At 39.2% G+C, this 26,067-nt stretch overlaps 1 protein-coding gene across 1 annotated transcript; it reads right to left on the bottom strand.

Annotated features, from left to right (window-relative positions):
- Positions 1–6,945: 6,945 nt before the first annotated feature.
- LOC122651934 (nicotianamine aminotransferase 1-like) lies at positions 6,946–19,029 on the bottom strand. Its single transcript, XM_043845512.1, has 7 exons — positions 18,745–19,029; positions 17,824–18,163; positions 17,463–17,681; positions 16,333–16,392; positions 14,458–14,613; positions 14,274–14,367; positions 6,946–7,087 (listed from the first exon to the last, which is right to left on the bottom strand). The coding sequence occupies exons 1-7, from the start codon at positions 19,011–19,013 to the stop codon at positions 6,969–6,971; spliced, it is 1,257 nt and encodes a 418-aa protein (XP_043701447.1). The 5' UTR covers positions 19,014–19,029; the 3' UTR covers positions 6,946–6,968.
- Positions 19,030–26,067: the final 7,038 nt, after the last annotated feature.

The following is a 26,067-nucleotide window of genomic DNA, read 5'->3' as shown; positions in this document are numbered from 1 at the left end:
CTTAATTTACCTCACTGTAACCCATCCTGACATTACACACTCTGTTAATATATTGAGTCAATTCATGCACAGGCCACGACAAATCATCTTGATTCTACCCATCGGTTTCTTTGTTACCTGAAATCAAGCGCCGGCCGGGGACTTTTTTCGACCAACAATACCCTCACCCTCCGGGCATATTGTGATTACATGGGCAAGCTGCTCGATGACCAGGCATTCCACCATGGATATTATGTTTTGCTTGCACAGATTCTATTTTTGGAAGACCAAGAAACAACATACCATTTCCGCTCTTCTGCGGAGGCCGAATATAGAGCAATGGCGGTTGCAACTTGTGAAGTGAATTGGTTATCCTACTTACTTCATGATATTGGTCTTCGGTTTGTCACGCCCCATCCCTGAACCACGGGGAATGCAACCAGAGCATACCAATACGCTCTCTAACCACCGAATCACCGATGCGACTCCAAGACTAACTCATTCACAACGATAAATAATAGGTAAAAGGAAAGGATTAATATTAATAACATCGAGTTAGCGAAGCTAGGTGATAGCATATAAAATATTGTCTATTCAAATTTACCCCTTCGTATCAATGGGTTCTAAATGGATCTATGTATTATCACTGTATAATAAATACACTTATCAAGAAAGGAATAAAAGAATACACTTTTAATAAAAAAATGAATAATCAAGTGCATCAAAAGATGGCCACCACCAAGAATCATTGTCCCCTCGGGAACACATCTCACGAGTAGCACTCCGGTCCATGATCCTCATACTCCGGAGTCCACCACTCTTTATGACCTTCTTCAGGAGTCTTGAACTCCGTGCCGTCTGCTCGAATGTACCGCATCAACTAAAAATATGTTTCCTCGAGGAGTGAGCTCCAATCGAGCCCAATGAGTGGCTAAGCCACACAAGCATACACAATAATAATAGTGAATGGGGTTGATTGCAAACCATACATGATGGACGGATACCAAGGTGTCCCATACCACCAAGGTAGACCGTACATCACATACAATTTGAAATCATGCTATATGAATGAATGATGATGTATAGTTTTTTTTTATCCACCTAACACACAACTAAGTCGGTATAGTACTATAGCAACACCTTAGGTAGCATCCCACATCGGTACCATAAACGGATGGTATACGGCGATGACCAACCGAGTCGCTACGAAGCCTTTGTACGTCTCCACCAAGAGATATACGCAAACCCCAAGTCAAATCTCATCCTGGCGTTCGGCCCAAAATACGGTTGGCGCCAACTTCCCGGGTGGGTATACTCGAATAACGGTCGGAACCCACGGATTTGACCGACATCTAACCCCAGTCGGTAAGGGTCATAATATGGGTAAACATTTATCCTAGCCAACATTCACCTATTGTATGAGTGAGGTACGCATGTGCATAGGCCGGGCCGAGTCCATAGATACCGAAATACGGTCGGCCGGCTATCCTCTCGCCCCTCTAGCCCATACACGTATACAAGTACGAGATGTGAATACCGAAGGTAGTCGGTCGATCACCATCCCGTTTTCACCTAATGCAATGGACAACTCTAATGCAATTTCAAGTACGGTAATCTCAAGCCCAAGCACCCACCGGCACTTGGATCCCGCTCAAGCCCTAGATATACATGCCATGAATGAGTCCATATTATGGAATCCCGGTCCAGCCTGCCAACACCGAGTCCCATAACTAAATCCAATACCATTCGCACCATAGTGCAATAAAATAAATAATATCGCAAGACAAGAATGTAAAGTCTTATCAACATCTAAACATTTATATCGTCCTATATCTTACCAATAATTATATATTATAGCACACATGCATGAATGACATTCGCAAGACACGACACATAAACATTCCATAAATTAAGACGTTTGCTTAACTCACTCACCTTGATTCTTAGTCAATCTCGCCAGATCGCGAGCTCTTCAAATCGGCGTTCGATGCCAAGTACACTGTCCCATGTACTAATACGCCCCGAGCCGGGTCGATCAACCTAAAGAGAGTGTACAACGTGGGGAGAGATTAGTGCCTTAGGGCTAGAAGAGTTGGGCCCCATAAGTTATCAAACAAGGCTAAAATAGGGGACCGGCACATACAACAAGGCTATATCATGTGCTGTCCCTCTCGGACTTTCCCACCGGCGAGATCTAGGTTCTCGGGACGCACTTGCATGTGCTGTCCATGTGCCTGTCCCTCTCGGACTCCGGGGCAGATCTAGTTTCTCGGGGGGCACTTGCATGTGCTGTCCATGTGCTAGTCTTCTTGTTCATGCCATTCGAGAATGGTTTTGCAGCCCCAAAGTCTTGGGCTAAAATGGGGTATTCTTAGGGGTTTTAGGGGTCTCTTTGGCCATGAGAACAACCCCAACCAAGGTGCCATAGCACACACCCAACATGGGTTTGTAAACCCCATGATCGATTAAGTTTTCCTCCATTAAATACATATGGAAAGGAAACTCATGGGTTTGGGTATTGGGGTTTTGAAAGGGTCTTTAATCAATGTTATTTAACAACCCACAAACCACACCTCTATGGTCTTCCATGAGAGTTGGTGAAACCCATAAATGGAGGTGAATCCCCAACTTAGGGTTCATAAATGGAGAAAGGGTGAAAGGGGGTTCAAGGTAGGATTAGGTGTCTTTATAACTAAGCTTCAAAGATTAGCCATTAATGGCCTTTCCATTAGGGTAGATGAAGCACTCATGGCTCATAAGTCCAAACCCTAGGTCTATAAATTAGGAGGTGAGAGAGAGAGAGAGAGAGAGAATGCTCACCAATGTAGGAGAGCAAGCTTGGGTTCCACCTCTCTTCCTTCTTCTTCTTCTTCTTTCGTTTCTTCTTCCTTCTTCTTCTTCTTCTTTTTCTTCTTCTTTTTCTTCTTCTTCTTTCTTTCCTTCTCTCCTTTCCTCTCCGCGATTTAGGTTTTCTATTGTGAGGTGAATAGTGGATTGACCCCTATTTACCTCACTTTAGTCTTAAGTCATGTTTGGTTGTCTTAGGTCTTTAGGTCAATTTTAAGTTATTGGGCCCATTATACTACTAGGCCCATAATATGATTAGAATGAACATCAGGTCCTAAGCTCATTCTAGTATTTATACTCATGAGTTATTAGGATATTAACTTACTCCCAATCATCTGTAAGTGGGAACGGGTACACCGGACGAGGGCCGGGCGGATCCTCGAAATAAGGAAATGGTAGGAATGCACCCTCGAAGATAAACTTTCCCCTATCTCTGTCGATGTACCTATCCTCGATGACTTCTCCGAGTCACGGTCAACAATCTATGTGCGGATGGCTTGAGTATCATGGTCCCACGATTCTATCTGCTCCAGGTGGTTCAGATTGGTGAGACCGGGAGTTTGGGCGCAGTTGTCACGGTTTTTCCTCCAGCAAGTCCCTACGTATGTGACCTATCCTCATTATTTGTTCACCAAGCCTCTTCTCCAAGTCACGTCCAAGTTGGGCGTGCGTGACCTCTACACTCCAACTTGAGGGGGAGTGTTATCATGATCATTCATGCACAACTATGTCCTCATCACCTTGACTGTACATTCCTTGCATAATTGATTCTAGATATCTTGTAGATAGGATCCTTGACTGTACATTCCATGTATAGTGGTTTATCTATTCATATCTTCATGTATTTATTTCCTTTAGAATTTATAATGAAATCCCGGTGCAATTGTATCTTCAATCATAAACTTATTAGTTCTGACCCTAAACCCTAACCCACAATGTGTTGGGTTAGCATATCCCTAAACTAGAGAGTGAGTCAAACCGGTCTGTGTAACTCGATTATCACCAACTAATCAACTTGAATAATTAATTAAGCACATAATTCTTACAAGGGTATCTCTGGTCTGAACGCCTAATTTCTTCACATGTAAGGGCCAAATAGAAAATCTGACCATTGAATACCTAGAAGATGGTCTGAATAGACTACATATCCAATTTCAAATCCAAATTCTATCATATACCTCTCCACGTATTAGCATGCATTTTTGGTATATGTCCAAGCATACCTATTCGTACCTTGATCACTATTGAGTTTCTTCTGATGTTTTTTTTCTCTCAATGCTTTGGTTTGTCACATGACGAACTTTGTTTGGGTTGAAACTTAATATATGAATAGGGGACCTTCGAGACTATCTATTCATAAAATTGAATCAAATCTGATATGCCACATGGCAAAGTATCAGGTATGTATGACATATTATTGCTAAAGAAAACGAGTAGATTCTCATCAATTTGAATTTTGATTCCCTTTAATCCAACATAAAAAAATTTTCATAATAGAAGGAAAACAATTTTTGTTTAAAGATTGTTATTGTATATGTGTATTGATCAGTTTTTATAAGAATAACATTGTTATTGTATATGCATACCCTAAAATTGTATATTGGCTGATACAATAGAGAGGGAAACATCTTTCCCTCTTTTGATGAATGCCGGACATAAGAGAACCCTTTCATATTAATAACAAGAAAGAACAAAATGTGAGAGAGATCGTTAATATCAGATGTCACTTATTAGTTTTTTTGCAAAATTTTAATCATTATGATGTAAAAGAGTGACGCCCGTGGTAGCATCACCAAACTTAACCATAATAGTAGAATCACCATGCGTCGTGAAACTTGTTTCGAGAGTTAATTAACATCATCACATATAACAACAATAATAACAAACTTAGCCTTATCTCAATTTAATGGAGTCGGCTACATGGATTCAAACAAAATAAAATAGGTAGAATTGAAAAGAAGAAAATGACAAATGAAAGATAAAAAATAAATAGATAAATGGTAGATGAAAGTAAGGTTAGGTTGTCATCGCATCACACCCCAAATTTGCGTAAGCTCTACTAGTGGATCCATCACTCAAGGATCGCAGCAGCGTGATGGTTTCTATTATTTTTAGTTTGTAGGAGAGGGTTCTCTTTAAAGTAGCATGACCCCTGCATCAACGTGGGAGGCAATGAAAATATTTGGAAAAGCATTAATGGGGTGGGATTTCCACCTTTCATTGGTTGGAGCGGTTATTTCACGATCCTATGTCTAGGCGCATGGCCTTTCAATGTCCTATTTCCCATTTTTTTAACTTTTTGTCCATTTTTTTTATGAAATTAAAAAAATACTGCAATGCACGTGTTGTATTATGCAAAGGAGATCTAAAACACAAAGTGGGCCCGTGGTGATTCAACATTATTTTGGCAGTCTCTGGTCCTTTAGTTTTAGCTACTTTTGTCACTTCATGATCGAAGAATATTCACAACTTTTTTGAGAGAGGGGCAGGCACACCGCCTGCATGGGGTAAGTTTACAATCAGTATCAATGGGTGTGCGTGACAGGGCATCATATAGGAGGGATAGGGGAGTCATTTCAAAGGAGAGAGAGAGAGAGAGAGAGAAAAGCACAACAGGTTTTTTATCATTGTATTCATTTAGAGAAATAGAATAATGAGAGAGGGTTTCCTATAACGATAATACAAAAAGGAATCTACACACTACAACCAATAAGGGGTTAAAATGATATCTTGTATATGAAACCTACATAGGCCGCCCCACATGGTGAGAATTGAGAATAGGAGAGAAATGTCAAGTATAAGTCCCACTATTTATTATATGAGGATGGGCAATCTTTTTTCCTAAAATAATAATAATATATCAAAAGTCATTAGCCAAAAAAAAAAAAAAAAAATTTATGTTTTTGAACATCAAGCCCTTTAACCAGCATCTCCCTACGAATGCAACACACCAAATTCTTTTCTAAGAAGCCAAAGGAAGGACAACTTAAGTATGCTCTCTCTCTTTCTCTCTATTATTTATCATCAAAAAATAGAAAAATAATGTCAGTACGTTCTCTTCAATTGTCAGTATTTTGTTTCCTTCGAACCACATGTCCGAGTGAGATTGAAAATCATAAAATTCACATATTAATATTGAGAAAAAGCCGCACTTGTAGCATTAAAATATACGTCTTCTCATATAATTTCTATCATCAAAAAATAAATAAATAATATCAATTCTCTTCAATTGCCAGTATTTTGTTTCCATCGAACCACATTTGCGTGTGAGATTGAAAATCATAAAATTCATATATTAATATTGAGAAAAATTCAGCACATTGAGCATTAAAATATACGTCTTCTCATATAATTTCTTTTTTCTCTCGTCATTTTAGTATGAGTGGATCTTACCATTAAATTCCTGAATCTGAATCCATTGAAGTGGATTTTGGTGGGTTGCATTTGCAGGAAAGGGATTGCAGGAGAAGAAGAAGGTAGTCGTCGCATTAATAGGGTGGGATTCATATATACAGGGGGAGGTTTTTGAAATAGATTAATTTATAGGGGTAATAGACGTAAGAGATTCAAACTATAGGAGTGGTAAAAGTAATTTTTCCTTAACAAAAAGACAAGGACGACAATAAAAGGTATCAAGTTATAAATACCTATAGAGGTATCATTCAAACATTACCATTTAAATATAATATTATACATTTTGATATCTATAAAAAAATAACATTTCTCTTCTTGAATATATGATTCCAAAATATAAGGCTTGCCCCCCCCCCCCCCCCCTCTCTATTAATCATGATTGTCGCAAGCTTGCTTTTAAGATGCAAGTGTGAAATGTCCCTAATTGACTATTGAAGGGATTAGAAATGTTCAAAGAGTGGGGACAAACAAATGAATTTATTTACCCCTTTTTGATAAATAGGCTATATATACAAGAACTGCACTTGAGCAATCCAAACATTAGTTGATAGAAATCGATAATACAACAGTTATTGGACAATAAGCATACAACCAACACCTAGAATTCGGTAATACAACAGTTATTAGATAATAAGCACACAACCAACACCAGAAATAAAAGGGAGCATGGGCTTCAACGTAAAGTTGATCACCATGAGATTGATCGAGGAACAAATGACTGTGATTCCTTACTGGTTCTTGGCATGCCTTTGGCCAAAGGATTTTATCCTTCCTAGGGCATCTTCAAGAGAAGATGGCTCAATAGCAAAAGTTATTCGGACCCAATTTTTCAATCCCACTGTGATGCCTGCAGCACATAGCAATCAAAGTCATCAATGGCAACATAAAACACTGCCAATCTTTTTAAACTCTACCTCTAATCACCCAAAAGAAGGAACTTGAAAGGACACACACAATCTATTCGAAAGATTCTTTTAGAACACAATCAAATAAATAATAGAAAACAGGGATAGAATCACCAACCTTGTTTCGCATCCATAGTGATGATGATTGTAGCGAAAAATAAAGAACAAAGATCTAGGTGCTTCCCCTCTATTCCCAAAAAGTAACTGGCCTGATGAGAATACCGTATGCGCAGGGACGATGAACACTGAATATCTCCCTCTCTTTCCAGAATGCACTTCTCAATAGTTATTGAGAATAATTAGCTGGTATGGGTAGAGGGGGGACCTAGCTCTCCTCATTTAGTAATCCCTATAGGGTTTGACTCATCACAGTCCCAATAGGAATCTATCTGTCCACACTAAAGCCAATCCACATAGGATTCCTAATATAACTCAATGACCCCTTTAATTAGACCAATACCATAATTAGCCTGAGTTTTACTTTATTTAATATTAGTCCATATTAGGGAATATAGTATTATATTCCAAATATAATTCTAACATTCTCCCACTTGGACTTATATTAAATCACCCATTTTTAAAGAGATTTAAAAATAGTTTTGACCAAAACAAATCACAGGCTAACAACCCTTTAAGAAAACTTTATGCGCACAGTTTTAAAAACAAGTTGATCTAGAGGCCGTATTAGAAAATCAATCCTGTCCCATAGAGTTTTAGACACCGAATCATGGCGGTAACTGTATCTATGATCAAGCGACACAGAGCCTTCCATGGTCACGAGAGCCCTCAACTCTACTAACATGGATGTAATGTGGTAGTGTGGCAACGAGATAATACTTACATAGTGATTCCTTATGTATTATCAATTTGTCAGTCTAAAATTTTTCTTCTTTAAGTGGCACAAGCTCACTAGAGAAATAATCTTTATGATTCCAACGAATCTGTATATCTCATCAGAAATAACACAAGTTATACTTTATGTTTCACAAGACATACTTTTAGGCTAATAACTTAATGCCCCAGCCTTGCTTAAGGTTAACACATTCCTTAAGACTTTAAAACCAGAAATATATATATATCATGTCAATGAATAAAACACTCATGTGTTTAAAAGAAACTGCATGCAATGACAACTAATATATATAAGTCAAAGTTTACCACACGGTAAAAATTACAGATAAAAAGAAACTTCATTTTACAATGGAGCCAAAAATAACTCCCACTAACCAACTGCATCCCATGATGCACCTAAGCCCATGCTTATGACATGTCTTTTAAAACAGAAGGGCGAAGACCTTAGGTTAGGGGATCCATAACAATATCATCTGCACCAATATGCTCTACTGCAATGTCGCATTTCTTTACTATCTCCCTTACGGTCAAATACTTGACCTTCATGTGCTTAGACTCTCTAAGTTCTTTATTGTTGTTTATAAACAACACACCAAAGCTGTAATCACTATATATCTGGATGGGTCTATCTACAAAATCTAAAAAATGATCAACTACTTTATGAGATTCCTGAGTCAAATAACCTGAGTAGCAACCCCATGGTGTGCTACAAATTTTACCTGTTTAGTCAAAATGGTTACCAATGTTTGTTTTGTACTGATCTATGATACTGCCCTTCCTGCCATCAGAAAAACATAACCAGATGTGGACCTCCTATCATCCTCACAGCCAGCAAGGTCGAAATTTATATGACCCAGTAGCTTGAGTTCAGGAACGTGTCATTATGTTGCATATAATCTTTTGTCCCCTTCAAGTACCTCAAGACTTTCTTGGCAGCAACCCAGTGACTAAGACCAGGATCTTACTTATATCTGCCAAGAAGACCCGTCACAAAGGCAATATCCGGTCTGATACAGACCTGGGCATCCATGATACTACCTAGTGCGCTAGCATAAGGCACCTCATTATTTCATCCTTTTCAGCTTTATTTTTTGGGCATTGTGTTGAGCTCAATTTGTCACCCCTGAGAACAGGAACATTCTCAGGTTTGCAATCCAGCATACTGAACCTCTCCTGAATACGATCAACATTGCCCTCTGAGAAAAAACTTAAGTAAACGGTGAGAACGATCCCTATGGATCTCAATGCCAAGGATAAAAGAAACCTCACCAAGGTTCTTCATTTCAAATTCCCTAGATAATAGTTGCTTTCAGTTTTGCAACATCCCTAGGTCACTGCTAGCAACCAGGATGTCATCCACATAAAATATGAGAAAACAGAATTTGCTCCCACTAACCTTGTGATATACACACTGATCCACTTTGTTTTTCACAAAATTGAATGAAGTCACGACATTGTCGAACTTCAAATACCATTGCCTGGAAGCTTGCTTAAGACCGTAAATAAACTTCTTGAGTCTACACAAGATGGTCTGAACCATCCACCGCAAAACCCTCAAGTTTAAATCAATAAGCTTCTAAATAACATTATGTTTCATCGATTGCACCTCATCTCTCATCACATCTAACCACAAATCTAACTAAGAACTAGAAACAATGCCCGAATAAGTAACTGGATCAACCACACAACCAATGTTGTAGTCATGTTCTCCCAGATAGACCTCATAGATAGAAGGTATTTCTGAATTTCTCTCCCTGATGGATTTTCGTAATGGTGTTACCACTGCCTCACCCTGAATCTAAGGAATCTCAGCTGAAACTGCATCAATGATAGAATCCTCAACCGTATCCTGATTAAGAGGAATCTCATCAGGTGCTACATGAATGTCAAGGACCGTATCAATATCAGGCTCCTGAACTTCAGCGGGTGTAACCAATGGCGTAGTATACCCCACATCCTTCTGAATAGGTAGAAGAACAGGTACTAATGTACGAACCATGTCACTATCTTGAACAATCATTCTTTTCGATCACATCAAATTCCAGAAACTTTGCTGTTTATGCGTCCATAATCCTAGTGTCTCCGCAGGGATTATAAAATTTATATCCCTTCAAATGATCTGGGTAGCTAATAAAATAGTAAAGAGTAGTCCTGGGATCCAACTTGTTCAAAGTCGGATAAAATAGTTTTACTTCTGCAGGGTACCCCAAATTCTAAGATGGTTTAAACTTGGTTCAGTAGCTACAGGGTTAAGGATATAAGAAGTAGTTTTCAAAACCTCTCCCATAAGAACTTAGGTGAATTTATCTTACTAACCATACTCCTCACCAGTGCAATTATGCCTTTCGGCGATACCATTTTGCTAAGGACTTCCTGGCATAGTCAACTGACCAACTATCCCAGAGTCCTCTAGGTATTTGGCAAACAGGCCCTTAAGCTGTCCAACATCGCCATGTCTGCCATAATACTCACCCCCACGATCAGATTTAATAATTTTAATAACTTTCTCCAACTGTTTCTCAACTTCAGTCCTAAAAATCTTGACGTGTCAAGAGATTCAGACTTTTCTTTAATTAAGAACAGATAGCCATATTGGAAATAGTCGTCTGTAAAAGTGATGAAATAAAAATTTCTATACAATGAGGCTGAATAGAGACCACTAATGTCAGTATGAACGACCTCTAACAGGTCAGAACTATGGATTGCAGTTATCTTCTTTATCTTGGTCATCTTTCCCTTACAACACTCTACACAAGTTTCTTGATCACTTTCGAGAGTAGGTAGGATGTCAGACTTTATCAGCCTTTCCACTCTTGCCTTAGAAATATGACCTAGCCTCTTGTGCCACAATGTGAAGGACCGTTCTTTAGGTAAGGGTCTTTTGAAAATAACATTTTTAACTTTATAGGAGGCGTAGTTATCATTGGGAGATAAACACAGTCTGTACAATCCATTGGATATAATGTAGGAACCAACTTTACTTGAAACAAAAAAATGGTAACTACCAATGTCCAACACTGAAAATGAAATTAAATTTCACCTGAAGGACAGTACATAAAAAGTGTTCTTTACAGTCAAATTAAAACTAGAAACTAGTAATAAAATGATATCTCCCAAGAACTTTACGTCAACATATCCATCGTTTCCTATGAAAAGCCTTGATTCATCCTGATTTGGCCTCTTTCAGTTTATAAATCCCTGTATGGTAAAAGCAACACAGTTAGTTGCACCGTCGTCTAGCCTCCAAGAACTGGATGAGGCTTCTGATGGATTGGATTCACAAACAAAAGCCAAAGAATCAATACCTGATAGCTTGGGTTTTGATAATCAAGTCTTGTATTTGTTATAGTCCTTCTTTATGTGACCCTTCTTCTTGCAAAAGAAGCAGCGATCACTCTCTTTCTTGAAAGAGTCTCTCTTAGGTTCTAAATTGTTAATCTGATCGTACTCTTTCTTGGCAGACTTATGAGTAAGGTTTTTAGACTTTTCACTCTTATGGAATTTGAAAGTAACAAGGATACTGTGGGATTTATCTTTCTTTAGTTTCTCTTCCTCAGATATAACCCTAGAAATAAGGTCATTAATACTCCAGACGCCATCCTAGGAAAAGTAGTTGGTTTTGATGATGTCAAACTCAGAAGGTAAGGTATTAAGGACTTGATGAACAATCAAGGCATCAGGAAGAACAACATTCAAGGCTTTGATTTTGGTTTGATAGTCAACCATCCAAACAATATAATCCCTAACACCCCCAGAACCATGATATTCCATATTAAATAGCCCTTGCAGAAGTCTCCCAATCTCAGCATTCGATGTAACTTGGTATCTCTTAGAAATTGCATCCAGCAACTCCCTGGCAGTACATTTATCAGGCAGACCACTCTTTAGGTGTTCCGGTATTGACCTCTTTATAGACAGTACAACTAAGCGATTACTCTTTTTCCATGCATAATGCACAGATTTTTCATCATCAGTACTATCATCTGTTAGGTCCATTGGTTTATCTATAACAAGGGACGTATGTACATTCGCCATCTCCATGGCAAACATAATGTCCTCTTTCCACTTCTTAAAATTTGGCCGAGTAAGAATCTCAATCATGACCATGTTATTGTTGACAGAAAAAAGTGACTGAAAATTTAAACAATGAATAGTACAATAATCAGCATGATGCAAGTATAGCTTAAAACCTCATAAGCTAATGAGAATTTTACACACATCATTGTGAAAACACCTTTGGGCTGAATTCCCAACATGCAATTGTAAAAATCCCTACATGTGGCCATGGGAATACAACTCAACTTTCAAAATCCACCACCTTTGGGTGTGTAGAATTCTAGGGTCAGCCTATTCACATGCATACTGTATATGTACCCATCCAAGTACCAATACATGATCACCACCTTTGGGTGTATGACCACACATCATAGTTGAAGGACATCCCACAACTGTATGAGACCGGTGTTTCACAAATCCAACAAAAAAGGTCGCTTTGGCGGCTGCATCCTGTCGAACCCATGGAACCCTCTCTTGGGATTTTCCAAAATTACTTACATCCTTAAACAATTTTGTGTTATTTTATAACTTATGACAAGGGGTTTAATGTCTCAAAATTAACACAAATATGCCAACAATATTGTTCATCAAAGTAGGTATTCCAGCAAGTCAGAAAATTGGTTCGGTTCCCAATGAAACGAATCGACAAATTTTAAAAAAGGGCATGCATCAAAAGAATATAAAAAATATTTAAAATATGTATATCTGCTCAAAACAGAGGGTACCACTGTGTAGAGCACAGAAAAACAGAGCCAACGGAAAAAATAGGACCCCAAACGAAGTCTCGTAGCCCCCAAAAAACCTGGTCAAAGTTTTAAGCTAAAAGCGGTTGACTGTACTGGTTTGACCGGTCCGTATGGTCAAACCGGTTCAGGCAAACCAAATCAATTCCGAGTCAAACCCGGTTCAATACCGGCTCAATCGGATTCGAGTCAACCCGACCGGGTAAAAATTTTGGGTCAACGGGTCGGGAAATGGGTCGACCCGACCCGCCGGCACACATTAGCAAAGTTTAAAATTAGTAACAAGTGCACGATATCAAAATCCCTTTTTTTTATTTATTTTTTTTAAAACTCAGCCAGAGAGTGAGATCCACTCGCCGTTGCCACCGACGACGTTCCACCCACTGGAATTCTCAGCGTTCCGAGTGCTACCACCCTATGTCCTCTGTTTCAATTTTCGCCGGAGAAAAAATCCGGCAGAAAGCCAATGTCCGTACGGGTTTTGCCAAAATTTGAAAAAACCCTAAAAAACTTGATTCGAAACAAAAAATTTTCGATTCCCTTAGCAATATCTATTATTTTGAATCCATATAGGTTCAATAACGGATCTATGGAGGCTCTGATACCACATGTTAGAATAAATCGATCCTAATAGGGACAAAATCCCAAAAGCCAGGATCTCCATAGGGCGTTCAAGAACACAATCAAATAAATAATAGAAAATAGGGATAGAACCACCAACCTTGTTTGGCATCCATAGTGATGATGATTGTAGCAGAAAATAAAGAACAAAGATCTAGGAGCTTCCCCTCTATTCCCAAAGTAACTAGCCTGATGAGAATACCGTATGTGCAAGGACGATGAACACTGAATATCTCTCTCTCTTTCCAGAATGCACTCCTCAATAGTGATTGAGAATAATTAGTTGTTATGGGTAGAGGGGGGACCTAGCTCTCCTCATTTAGTAATCCCTATAGGGTCTGACTCACCACAGTCCCAATAGGAATTTATCTGCCCACACTAAAGTCAGTCCACATAGGATTCCTAATATAACTCAATGATCCCCTTAATTAGACCAATACCATAATTAGCCTGAGTTTTACTTTATTTAATATTAGTCCGTATTAGGGAATATAGTATTATATTCCAAATATAATTCTAACACTAATCACCCAAAAGAAGGAACTTGAAAGGACACACACAATCTATTCGAAAGATTCTTTTAGAGAGAGGGTTCTTAATTTTTGAAAATACTTATCCATCCCCCTCTACAGTAATGGTGTTAGCCTGCTTTTAGTTATTAGTGTGAAATGACTATTTTACCCTTGTACTAAAACATTAGAATTAAATTTATAGCACTATCATTCAAAATCTATGTTTGGATGTCAAGGGGGAGGAGGGAGGAACCTTTTATAAAGGAGGTTCCTCAAAATTAATAGTGGCTTACTTATGTACTTCTTGAAACCAATTCTGGAAAAGGCAAATATGCTTTTCTCACCTGGTATAAGAACCACAGATTCTTCTTTGACCAACTTGAAGCAAAAGTCAATATCATCAACGATATCTTCTAGAAGTGATAGATTTAACTTTACCTGCGTTACAAAATATTAAGCAATTAAGAAGCATTTTTTACCAACCACTAGCAAAGAAAACTCTCTGACTTGTTCTGTATTCATTCTTACCATCACAAACATAGATCCCTCTGGTTTATGTGGACAAGTAAGGCAATCAATGTCCTTTATTTTCTCATAACAAATGTCTGAAGCTTGCCTTAATGTATTGAGGATATTCTTAAAGAAATCTTCTTTTGTATCCTCAAGAATTTTAGGAATTGCCCCCTGTTATGTTCAACAAAGTTGTTAGCTAGGCATCACAACAGCAATGATAAAAAGTAGATGGTATATATCTTTGTCAAGTTCAATATACTGATGTGAATTTCAAATGGGTATACACAAACACAATGCATTTCAGGTTTTGGTAATAGCTGAATATTTTTCTTGTTTAACTTTACTATTTTGGGTTTGGAAAGCGGGGCGGGGGGGAGATTGAAGAAATCATACTTGTCAGGGCATCGCTTAGGCAGCAAGGCTCTTTCTTGGGTTCAAGGCGACAACACGCTTTGTTGACACTTCACAAATTTACATTGATTTTTGTTTATTGCGTTGGTTTTTTTTTATGAATATGCGTATAGTATTTCCTATCATCTATTTATTATATGTTGGTTTTCTCATATTAGGCCATAACTAGCATAATCATATTGCATTGATATGGCTTCTATGTTGCATGTAAACATAATTACATAAAAGTATCATTGCTATATTGCATAAAATCATATACAACATGCCTAGGGCGCCAAGACGACGCCTAGGTGCCCCTCCGACGCCTTGCGATGCCTAGTTGCCATGACAATTATGAAATACATAAACCCAGCTCAAGTCATTATGGGACTTTCATGCGTTTAAAAAATAAATAAAATTATGATTGATACATCTTTCCCCCCTTACCTCACTTTGCTCAATGGTTAATAATGAAAGTTTGAATTCTAAAAGTTAGACTCATAAGTTTAGTATGGCCCAAAGTTGTACCTCCACCAATAGCCCATTACAATTTTACTAAAAATACTGTGAGTTAGTCAAGGTTCAATGAAGCAAATAGGATTTTATCTATGTAATATACTCCCCAAAGTTTATGCTTGTTGCATAACATGAATTGTTAGGCCCTGTTTGTTTGACGAAGAAAAGTGGAAAAGGAAAAAAGGGGTGGGAAACTTTGATTTGGATCCTCTACTGCTGAGGTACCCGGTAGGACCTTGCTGCCCAGACATGGCGCTACGTGCAAAGACCGCCATACCCCCACTCGGGAAAGGCGTTTAGGTAGGGATAAGGAGGACATTGCATGCAGCACCGTGTCTAGGCAGCACGGTCCTATCGGACAGCTAGGCAGTAGAGAATCCAAATTCGAAAAACTTGTACTTGTTTCCCACAAATTAGCACAAATGTGACAGTTTGGTTACATGGGGTGAGAAACTTCCAGACAAGCTCATTAAATGTATTTATTCTTGTCTGGTGAGGTGGCACGACCCCTCCATTTCCCACCCCATTCACTTTCAAAGTTGACAATATTCATGGAGAAGTTACTTTTGAGTCTATTTCTCTCCTCTTCCTATTTCCTTTCTTACCCATGGAATCCCACCCCATGTCCATTTCCTCTCTCTCCCACTAAATCCCACCCTACTACAAATGCATATTCCATTATTTATTTTCTTTGTCAACCCAACCCACAACATGTGGGACCCACCCTCACAAGTTTTCCACCCCTTTTTATCCGTCAAACAAACGGGGCCTTATGGTATAGACTTTTGAAGCATTGTTGGCTTCTTGTACTTGATCCATAAATGTTAGTTTGTATGGCTAATTTGTTTTTAGTTATGCATATTTAGGTATTGTTATTGGAATCAAACCACATGGTCATAAAACCTTATGAGTGCTTAATGTCAGAAAGACTACAGCTAGCATATCTATATGGATATGTGCCTCAAATCAAGCAAAGTGAAAAACCTGAATGAAAGTTGCAGGGTCAGAGCAGATATTGAGATAGCCATGAATGCTCTCGACAATCTAAGAACAAGAAACAGGAAGTCATGTTAGCCTGCTGAAAATGAAGACCATGAATAATCTACAACAACTCATAAAATAAAGCAAAACACACAAACATTCTGGACAGTACAAAATTTCATTTCCCAAATTACGTTGTTTTGGCAGTCGAAAAAAAAATGAAGAAGAGGAAAGAATCTTTTTGCTTTATGTTTTATACAAATAGATGAAACAATAGGTATGTTGTCACGTGTCTTTATTTTAATTATTAGGATAATTTTAGTAATTATTAGTTATTTATTTATATATATTGTGGGAGGGAATTAAAGGATAATTGGGTTGTGTTTTACATGGATCTTGTGGAGAAGTTATAGGAGTTATAACTACTACTTAGCATTTATAATAGATAGAAATTAAATGAATGGATATGATTTGAATCCCCTAATTTATCTCTTAGAGATGAGGTAGGCTTTCTCATCCAAGCTAGATGCCATTGCTTCGCCTGTAAAGCATATTCTCTCGCTCTCTCTTCCTCTTTTTCTCCCCAATATTTCTTTATTTTATTTTATTTTATTTTTAAATTGCTTTGCACGTATCATTTGGTATCAGAGATTAAGATCATCAAGGTCATGTGTTTATCCGTTTGGGACATTATGGCAATCTCCAACGAGCTGATTAAAGTTTATCAACGTATTGAATTGAGGAAGAAGAAGAAAAAGAAGATGAGGATGATGAAAAAGAATATGAGGAAGACAAAGAAGTTGAAGATGACGAAGAAGAAGAAGAATTCGAACCAATGCAAATCAAGCACCAGTACTTCCTTCAAAGTGATACGAGTCCCTACAATGAAATCGTTCTGTCATGAGATGATCAATCCTGACTCATTAATTTGGATTTTTCCTATTACGATCTGGGATCCTGGCAGGCGCTTCCTCAATTTCATTCATTGTCCTTGAGGACAAGGACGATTCAAAGAGGGATGGAATGTTACGTGTCTTTCTTTATTTTCATTATTAGGATAATTTTAGTAATTATTAATTATTTAACACCAATTCCACAGAGAGAGAGAGAGAGAGAGAGAGAGAGAAATAAACCTTGGTTTCTTTAAGGATGCCATTGGGGTCAGTTATGACAAGCCAACCCAATCTCCATCCAGGCACCACCCATCTCTTGGAAATGGACCCAACTGTAATGACAGGAACAATCGATCCAAAAGTACCCATGGGCACAAATGGGTTAGACCCAAAAGTGATACGATCGTAAACTTCATCCGCGATAACCATTATCCCAAGCTTGCTTGCAGTCTCAGCAATCTAAAATACAATTTAGAATTAGAGATGTTAGATATTAATTATTTCATCAAATTACATACATATTCTCATGCACAAACCTAATTAACCTAGCTAGCTCGGAGACACAAAGAGAGATGATAGATGGCTTCTACTATGTTTTGACCTTCTGCAAGTGTTGGTAAGAGTAGACATTCCCGCAGGGATTTCCAGGGTTGATGATAACCATGGCAACAGTGTTATCATCTGCAAGAGCTTCAACAGCATCAAGATCAACCTCCCAACCCTTTTCGGAGAGAAGATCAAAATGTCGGAATTCAAGTTTGCTGAAAGTAGCACGAGCTTCATAGGTGGGGAACGCTGGTCTTGGTAACAAGATATTGGCACCCGGCTGAGTCAGGACCGATATAACCACCTCGATGGCTTGAAAGCAACCGCTCGTCAGATTCACATCATCGGCTGATAACTTGTATGGAAGATTACTTGATAGGTGTTCAGCTATTGCCCTGTTCCATCCAATCATCCCCATCATTAATCATTAATCATTAATCAATCATCCTTTACTTTTCTTAATAAAGAAAAATCTTTACCAATTTTAAAAAAAATAAACACCCAATTTAAATAGGAGGATAGGAATTTCATCCTGCCACCATGGTTCGTGATCTCGATATTGGTTGGATCGGGATCGCCCAAACTCGGGTAAATTAATATGACACTTTTGTACCTGTTCTTTTATAAAAAAAAAAAAACTAAATTTTTACATTTTTATCCCTTTCCGTTCAGCTGGATCGGATCGGTATCGAGATTGGTCTCGGGCGATACCGATCCAATCCGACCAAAATCGGCTGATCCGAGATACCTCAAACCATGCCTCTCACGGGTCATGGCAAAGTTGTGTGTGCGTGTCTGAGGGCTCTGAGCGGAGAGACTGGGAGTGTAAGTAAATCTCCGTGTTGTAATCATGACCTCCTAATAACTTAAATTACGAGCTACTCTACATCCATGCTGGCCGGGCTACCAAATTTATTTAGGGCACCAACACCAACTGGAGCTCCCTCATCAGCTGAATATGAATTGGATCTCTAACCTTCTGGCGGGTAAAATACCGACGCCGGGAGCATAACCGTTGAACTTAGCAGAACGAAGAGCATCAACAATGGAGTTTTCAGCTACCGGAGTCGTCCGGAAGCAAGGAAAAGTAGAAGGATCGCCGTGGCCGAGGTAGATTGGTGGCCTTGTGTCGGTCGCATCAATAGCCCTATAGAGCTTGCCGAGCACGCTTCTGATGCTGAATTCAGAAACAGAGGTCAGATCCTTCCTCACCTTGAAACGCCATTGCTTCGACTTGTTCTCCATTTTTTTTCTCCTCTCCGACTCCGAAACCTTTCTTCAAGGAAATCGAGACTGGTTAATTTCTGTTGTAGAATTTTCAGGTACCGATCGAAGAAGAGCTAACACTCTTTTAATAAAGGTTGAAATTAAACAGGCAGGCAGGGGAAGAAATATCCACGCAACTGGGCACCACCACCACCACCACCACCGGCAGAAGAAGTTGATTCTGCTGAGGAGCATGCTGAGCAAATGGTGATGCAAGCTAATTAATAGAAATGCAAATGGATGTTCTGTTCAAGCTCACTTATTGCAGGCTGTTGGTGATATAGCCTTTGACGACAAGACGAGCTTTGTACTGAAGGATGATACCATCACTTCGCTGTGTGTTTTAGAGTTTGGTAATACCCATTTGCACCCGTCTACTACGAAGTTCATCCCTTTTAATTTCCAGTGGCACTAAGGACCAAGTATTATTGAGGGAGGGTGTTTTACGGCTTCTTTATACGTTGTAGGATCTTGCATGTGATGGAGTAGCAATATTGGTGGTGAAGGCTTGAGATACAGGATGTCGTACATGAAGGAGGGACATTGGAACCTAATTAGGTTTTAAGGATCCGGTTTTGGTACGAGTAACCATGCGGTGATTGTGGGATGGTGGGGGCGGTGGTGGTGGGTACGTGGGGCGGTGTAGGGTCATGAGTTGAATGCTGGTGATGGTCATGAGTTGATTGTGGTGGGGATTTTTCAACACAGATCTACTACAGCAAATACAAGGCAGCTCGCATTGACCACTTTACCCCCTGTTCGGGCAAGGCACTCGGGCAAGGGTAAGGCAGTCAATGCGCGCCACCTTGTGTCTAAGCAGCACGGCAGGATGAGCAGCCTGCGTCACAGAAGATCTTGATCCGGGATTTTTATCCTCTCAATAGAGTTACGCCGCCAGAGGGAGATGGTGGGTTACATCGCCGGATGGAATATGAAACTTCAAAGGAGTTCTGCGGCTGAGGCCATTAGAGTCGAGGCGAAGCAGGGTTGTTGGGTCGTGAATCGTGGTTTGCTAACCTAAGTGACCCAAGGTTTAGGGTTAAGAAGATGGGTTAATGGTTAACCCCGAGTTAACCTAGGATTGGGTATAACCACGGTTACCTTTGGATGCAAAACTAACCTTTCAAAGTCAAACCATTGGATTCGTAGCCTCCACGTGTCACTCACATAGAGGAGTACTTGCAGGAACTTGCATACCCTCCAAATTGAGAGGATAAAAATCCGTGGAGAAAGATGATGGTGGGGGAGATGTGGAGGAATAATTTTCACCTCGAATTCACGGGCACCTCCAATTCCTCCAATTCCTCTAATGGGAGAGAGTGGACTCCATCTTGGGCAGTGTTTTCTGGCAGGGGGTAGGGTGATCATTTCCACCCCCATGTGAGGAATTGGAAGAATTGGAGGGGGCAGCAAATTCGAGGGAATAACAATTCAGATGTGGAGTCAATAGGTGATTGTAGTGGTGTAGGAATAGTTCTTTGAGGTGATGGTGGCGTGTGAGAAATGGATTTGAGTCCTCTGTAGCATGACAGGGTTCGTAGCGCACCATCCGATGGCCCGCAGTGCTTGGGCACGCAGCCCAACACACATGCGGGGTGTTGGGCTGTGTGTCCAAGCACTATGGGCCGTTAGATGTGCGCTACACTCATGTCGCGCTATAGAGGAGCCCAACGCGTGAGGGATTTGGGTCCTTTGTAGCATGACAGGGTTTGCAACGCACCATCCGATGGCCTGCAGTGCTCGGGCACGCAGCCCAACACACAAGCGGGCTACAGAGGACCTAAATGGAGTGGTTGTCGGTCTTGAAAGAGATAATTTTCCTGTAGACATGTAGTCAATGGTGAAATCCATATAAATCAGGGGCAAATTTGTCCAATACGACCAATTCATGCTGATACCGATCCGATACCATATTAGTTTCCAAGTTGATCGATACGCATTCTGATACCGTTCACTAAAAGTTCACGGTATCGATCTCTGCCAATATTGTTCCGTATCACCCAGTATTGGTTAGAAACAATCGATTTAACCTTTGTTTTTTTTAAATGATTTTTTTTTTTTTTTAATGTTTTATCCTTGGTCCATACTGTTACAACGACGCGAGATATCAAGATTGGTGGATGCTGATATCAATCCGGATCGACAAGTATCGATACCTCAAGCCTTGGTCCCGAGTCTCTTTATCTTTGTCCTTTTTGTCTACAACTACTTTCACTTGAGTTGTTTAGATATTCAAGGGTGCGACTGTCTAAATGACACTTCTGTATGCGTATTTAGAGTATTTTAGAGTTGGAGTGCTACTTTTAATTGTATCTTATTTTATTCTTAAATGTTCTTTATCTTAAGAACATAAAAGATTTTTCAAAAATAATTAGATAACATTATGTTATTAACAAAAAATCTATAATTGTTACACCCATTTTTTAGTGCATATGTCAAATTATAGTATTTACCTTCATTGAAAATTAAATTTAAGATGGTTACCTAATAAAACAGAAAAATAAAAAATTTAAACTAAGATAATAAAATAGTACAATTATAAATTTATTTATTTATTTATTTATTTATTTTTTGATAGCACAATTATAAATTATTTGACACCTTGAACTAGTGTCAAGTGTCAACTAGAAAATCCCTTTATGGATGGTAATAAATTATTAACGGAACCATGAAAAGAGAAGAAAAGCGAAAATTAAAAAGATACCAACTGAATGAGTGTAGCATGGGAATCTCTATACCTCGCTATAGAAAAATTCGATCCATAACTCTTTCTTTCTCATGTCTTGACAAGGTTTGAGTAATTAGACTTGTGGGATCTTGCCCCTCTTTAATCTTCTGGCGAACATAGTTGTTATATATATTTTTTGATGATAAGTTTAACAAATTTACATAGTTGTTTCTACTATCTTCTAAGATGCTGCTGTCAATGCTTTTCTTTAATTTAAAGATCATATTGATCAACAAATAAAGTGTGTCTTGACGAAAAATAATGTCGATGGATGAAAGATCGAATGAATGTTATTGATCCAGGTGGTGATTTGCCAGTATAACCCTTCTTGCAAAAGTTTTTTTTTTTTTTCATAGGATGAGTGAAATAAAAGAACACGAGATGGGAAGAACTTACTGCTGGAGTCCATGATGAAGGTTGCGATGGGAAAATTATCGCCTCCAGATAAAGATCCCACTCAGGTGCGTATTATCAACAAAAGCAAGAAATAAATGGGAAAGTGGAGGCAATTGTCCATATTAATATTATTATTATTTTTTTAATAGTAAATGTATGGATTTAAAACCGGATAAGACACATGGAAGGGACACGTGGAGTAACGGTCAATAAAAAGCAGATCCAAAGGGAGATATGCTTTTTTATAGTAAACAAGGGAGAGTGATAACAAATAAAAGATTAAAATAAAGAATCAAGACTGATTAATGCAACAAAAGTGATTTGAAAGATTAGAATAAAGAAAAAGACGCAAGACGCCTAGACGAGTATGGAAATGAAACAAGGTTGATTTGATTACCTTTTTGACAAAATGGACGTAATACGACAGGATAAGGTGAAGGAAATAAAAGTGGTCGACAGAAGACAATCTAGTGTCCGGATCCTCTCCATCGTTATTGAAGAGGATTCCTTTCCAATTACGTTCTTGTCGTTTTCATGGAGATTTAATTCCGTTTTACTCTTATCGTTTTCATGGAGACTTAACTCCGTTTTCCTCTCCCTTCTGTTTTTAAGAATTCATAAGACGTGAATGAGGAGGAAAAAAGTAATTAAGTCTATTTTTAAGAATTCATAAGACGTGAATGAGGGGGAAAAAAGTAATTAAGTCTAAAATATCTCTCTCTCTATTAGGTACTTGATCAATACGTCAAAAGCTTTGAAACTTAACTTATCCCATACTAGGCTGGTCCAATCTAGTGCTTATACACTAAAGTGGGTCCTATTAGGCATATAACAGACCATCATGCTTTCGCAGCTGTCGTCCTCGGTGGCTCTCACTCTAGGTAGCTTTCACTCTAGCGATAGGTAGCCCTTTCCAAGCGGCTTCACTTTGCTCCAAGGTTTTTGCCTGGCGACAGGTAGCCCTTTCTTGACGGCTTTCACTCTACTCCAGGTAGCCCTTCTCCTAGATAGCCATTTCTGTGACTCGAACCCTTGACCTGGTGCCCAGCTCTGATACCAAATGTTAGGTACTTGACCAATACGCCAAAAGCTCCGAAGCTGATGGAATGTGTTAAATCAAGCCCTTTAACCTATCCCATACTAGGCTGGCCCAATCTAGTGCCCATACACTATAGTGGGCCCCATTAGGCACATAACACTCTCCTCCTTATGCAAAAGAATCCTGCAACTCACATTGGTTTGTCTTCTTTGTCTCTTTATCTCCCTGTGCCTGTGTCTGTGTTTTGCAAAATACGATTTCAGTTGAAGCCGATCTCGAAATTGTACCAATATCGTAACTGTGACACGGTACAGACAAGGGGTAAAACAATCAAATATCCTCTTTTAAAGGGAAATCAGGGGCAATTTTGTCAAATATGGCCGATCTTTGTAGATACCATAGCGGTATCATATTGGTTTTGCAAGTGACCGATACCTGATCCAATACCATGCACTAAAACCATGAGTAATCGATATCAGTCTCTATTGATCCAGACCAGTTAGGTTTACCCCTGCTTCCTTCAAAAAAATTAGATCAACTACCGATTTGGTCTTGCAGAAGGATGGTGAGGAAATTATTTTCGGAGTGCTTATTAATGCCGAGAGTCAGTGCACTGTATCGGATCGAGTATTGGTCACTTGAATCGGATTGGGTATCGATCACTTGTAAAACCAATACGATATTGATATGGCATCAACACTGATTGGTTGTATCAGATAAGTTTACCCCCTGATTTTCTTTTAAAAAAAAGTTTTTTTACTATTTTACTCTTTGTCAGTACCATTTCACCAATACAATATCGACACAATATTAGGATCATGGTTTGAAGAATCAGTATCAGATCGGTTGATTCACATCAGTATGGGTTGAGACCAATTCCTGGCCGATCTAGTCTCGGTGGACCAATATAGACAAGGGTAAAAATTTATTATAAGATTTAAGTTTTTTGAAGGAAGCAGGGGTAAACCTAACCGATCTAGATCGGTAGAGACCGATATCAATTACTAGAGCCCATGGTTTTAGTGCATGGTATTGGATTAGGTATCAGTCACTTGCAAAACCAATATGATACCGCTACGATATCGACAAGAATCGGCCGTATCTGACAAAATTGCCCTTGATTTCCCTTTAAAAGAGGATATTTGATTGTTTTATCCCTTGTTTGTATCGTATCACTGATACGATATCGGTACAATATCGAGATCGGCCAAAATCGAAATCGTATTTTTCAAAACACAGACATAGGCGTAAGGAGGTAAAGAGATAAAAAAGAGAAACCAATGTGAATTGCAGGATTCTTTCGCATAAGAGGTGAGAGAGAAAGATATCGTTATTGAGATTAGATTCTGGACTTAATTACCTATTTTCTCTTCAATCACGGTTTATTTATTCCTTAAAAAAAGAGGGAGAGAGAAAAAAGAAAAACAAAAAATAGAAAAAAAAAATAAGGAAAATGGAGTTTAACTCTCCGTGAATTGATATGAAACGTGGCCCTAGGAGAGAGTTTGGTTGTGAGGGTGACACAACATGATGAGCGGACGGGGTCACCGGTGAACGGTGGGGCTGGGGTCAACACAAAAGGAGATGGCTTCGTTGGCTGAAGAGATGCAATGCGAAATACTGGGCCGCGGTGGTACCGAGATACAGAATATCGACCAGGGCGATGGTCAAGGTTCAGGAGTGATAGGTGAGGATAGAGGGTATTAGAACGAGGGGTCGACTTGAGGCCACGAGCCGAGGATGTCGTGGTGCTGCGATTTGACGAGGAACAGAAGCTGAGCTTTGGAACTTGGAAGAGTGGCTGAGGCAGTCGACAAGCAGTTCAGCGGAGGGCAATGGTGGTCATGCGCAGGGATACATAGGGATGATGTGCGTAGGCTGGAATCACAGAGGTGCAACGGCAAGGACAAGCCAACGGCGACAGTTTTTGTTTTATTATTATTTTTTTTTATATGAAGACAGTGGTTTGACGGAGAACACATGGGGCTTGACACATGTTTGGACTGCGAGTTAGGACAGATGGTGGTGGTGGACTTTGGAAGAGAACTCCAGTGACTGAGCGGTGGAACTAGGGGTCGACAATGTAGACAACAACGGAACAAAGTTGTGCAAGACAGATCCGTGCAGGGGCAGCAGTTAGAATCGTGCAGAATATTGGATATTATTGAGATCTTCTCAAACTAGGAAACCTTGTTCCATATTTTATGTAATCTTATGTAATCTTCGTCTATTAGGAAACTATATCACATGTGATATAACCTTCCTAATCTATTTGTAACTCTTAGCTAGGACTGTGCATGTATATATTTACTCTCACATTGAGAGATACAATCAATGAGAATCAATATATACTCCCAACATGGTATCAGAGCTCTGTTACAGCAATTGACAAGTGAGTTCTCTATTAAGGATCTGGGTCCTCTTCATTTTTTTCTTGGAATTGAGGTTGTTCAGCAATCCAAGGGACTTTTCCTATCTCAATCACGTTATGTTTGTGACTTACTTCATCGAGCTGGTATGACTGAGTGCAAACCAATTCTCACTCCTATGGCAGCCTCTTCCTCCTCTTCGGATTCAGGGGATGCACTCTTTGATGACCCCAAACACTACCGTTCAATTGTTGGGGCACTACAGTACATTACACTCACACGCCCAGATGTGGCATTTGCAGTTAATAGGGTGTGTCAGTTTATGCACTTTCCCACAGTGCATCATTGGTCCTTGGTCAAACGCATATTGCGTTATCTTAAACACACCAGTACTCATGGTTTGTTACTTGAGCGCTCTCCAAATTTCACTCTTCAGGCTTTCTCTGATGCCGATTGGGCAGGTAACAATTCGGATCGACTCTCCACTGGTGGTTATGCTAT

This window comes from Telopea speciosissima, chromosome 2, assembly GCF_018873765.1.
Source record: "Telopea speciosissima isolate NSW1024214 ecotype Mountain lineage chromosome 2, Tspe_v1, whole genome shotgun sequence".
Taxonomy (NCBI): Eukaryota; Viridiplantae; Streptophyta; class Magnoliopsida; order Proteales; family Proteaceae; genus Telopea; species Telopea speciosissima.
This window is presented reverse-complemented; position numbering and strand designations above follow the sequence as displayed.

Bases quoted from the DNA above. Each gene is read 5' to 3' on its own strand.
- LOC122651934 (XM_043845512.1), bottom strand. From the start codon at position 19,013: ATGGAGAACAAGTCGAAGCAATGGCGTTTCAAGGTGAGGAAGGATCTG. The intron at 17,682-17,823 runs GTCAAAACATAG...ATTGTATTTTAG, and splicing joins CTTACCAACACTTGCAGAAG to ATTGCTGAGACTGCAAGCAA. The intron at 16,393-17,462 runs GTTTATTTCTCT...TCTTGTTCTTAG, and splicing joins GCATCCTTAAAGAAACCAAG to ATTGTCGAGAGCATTCATGG.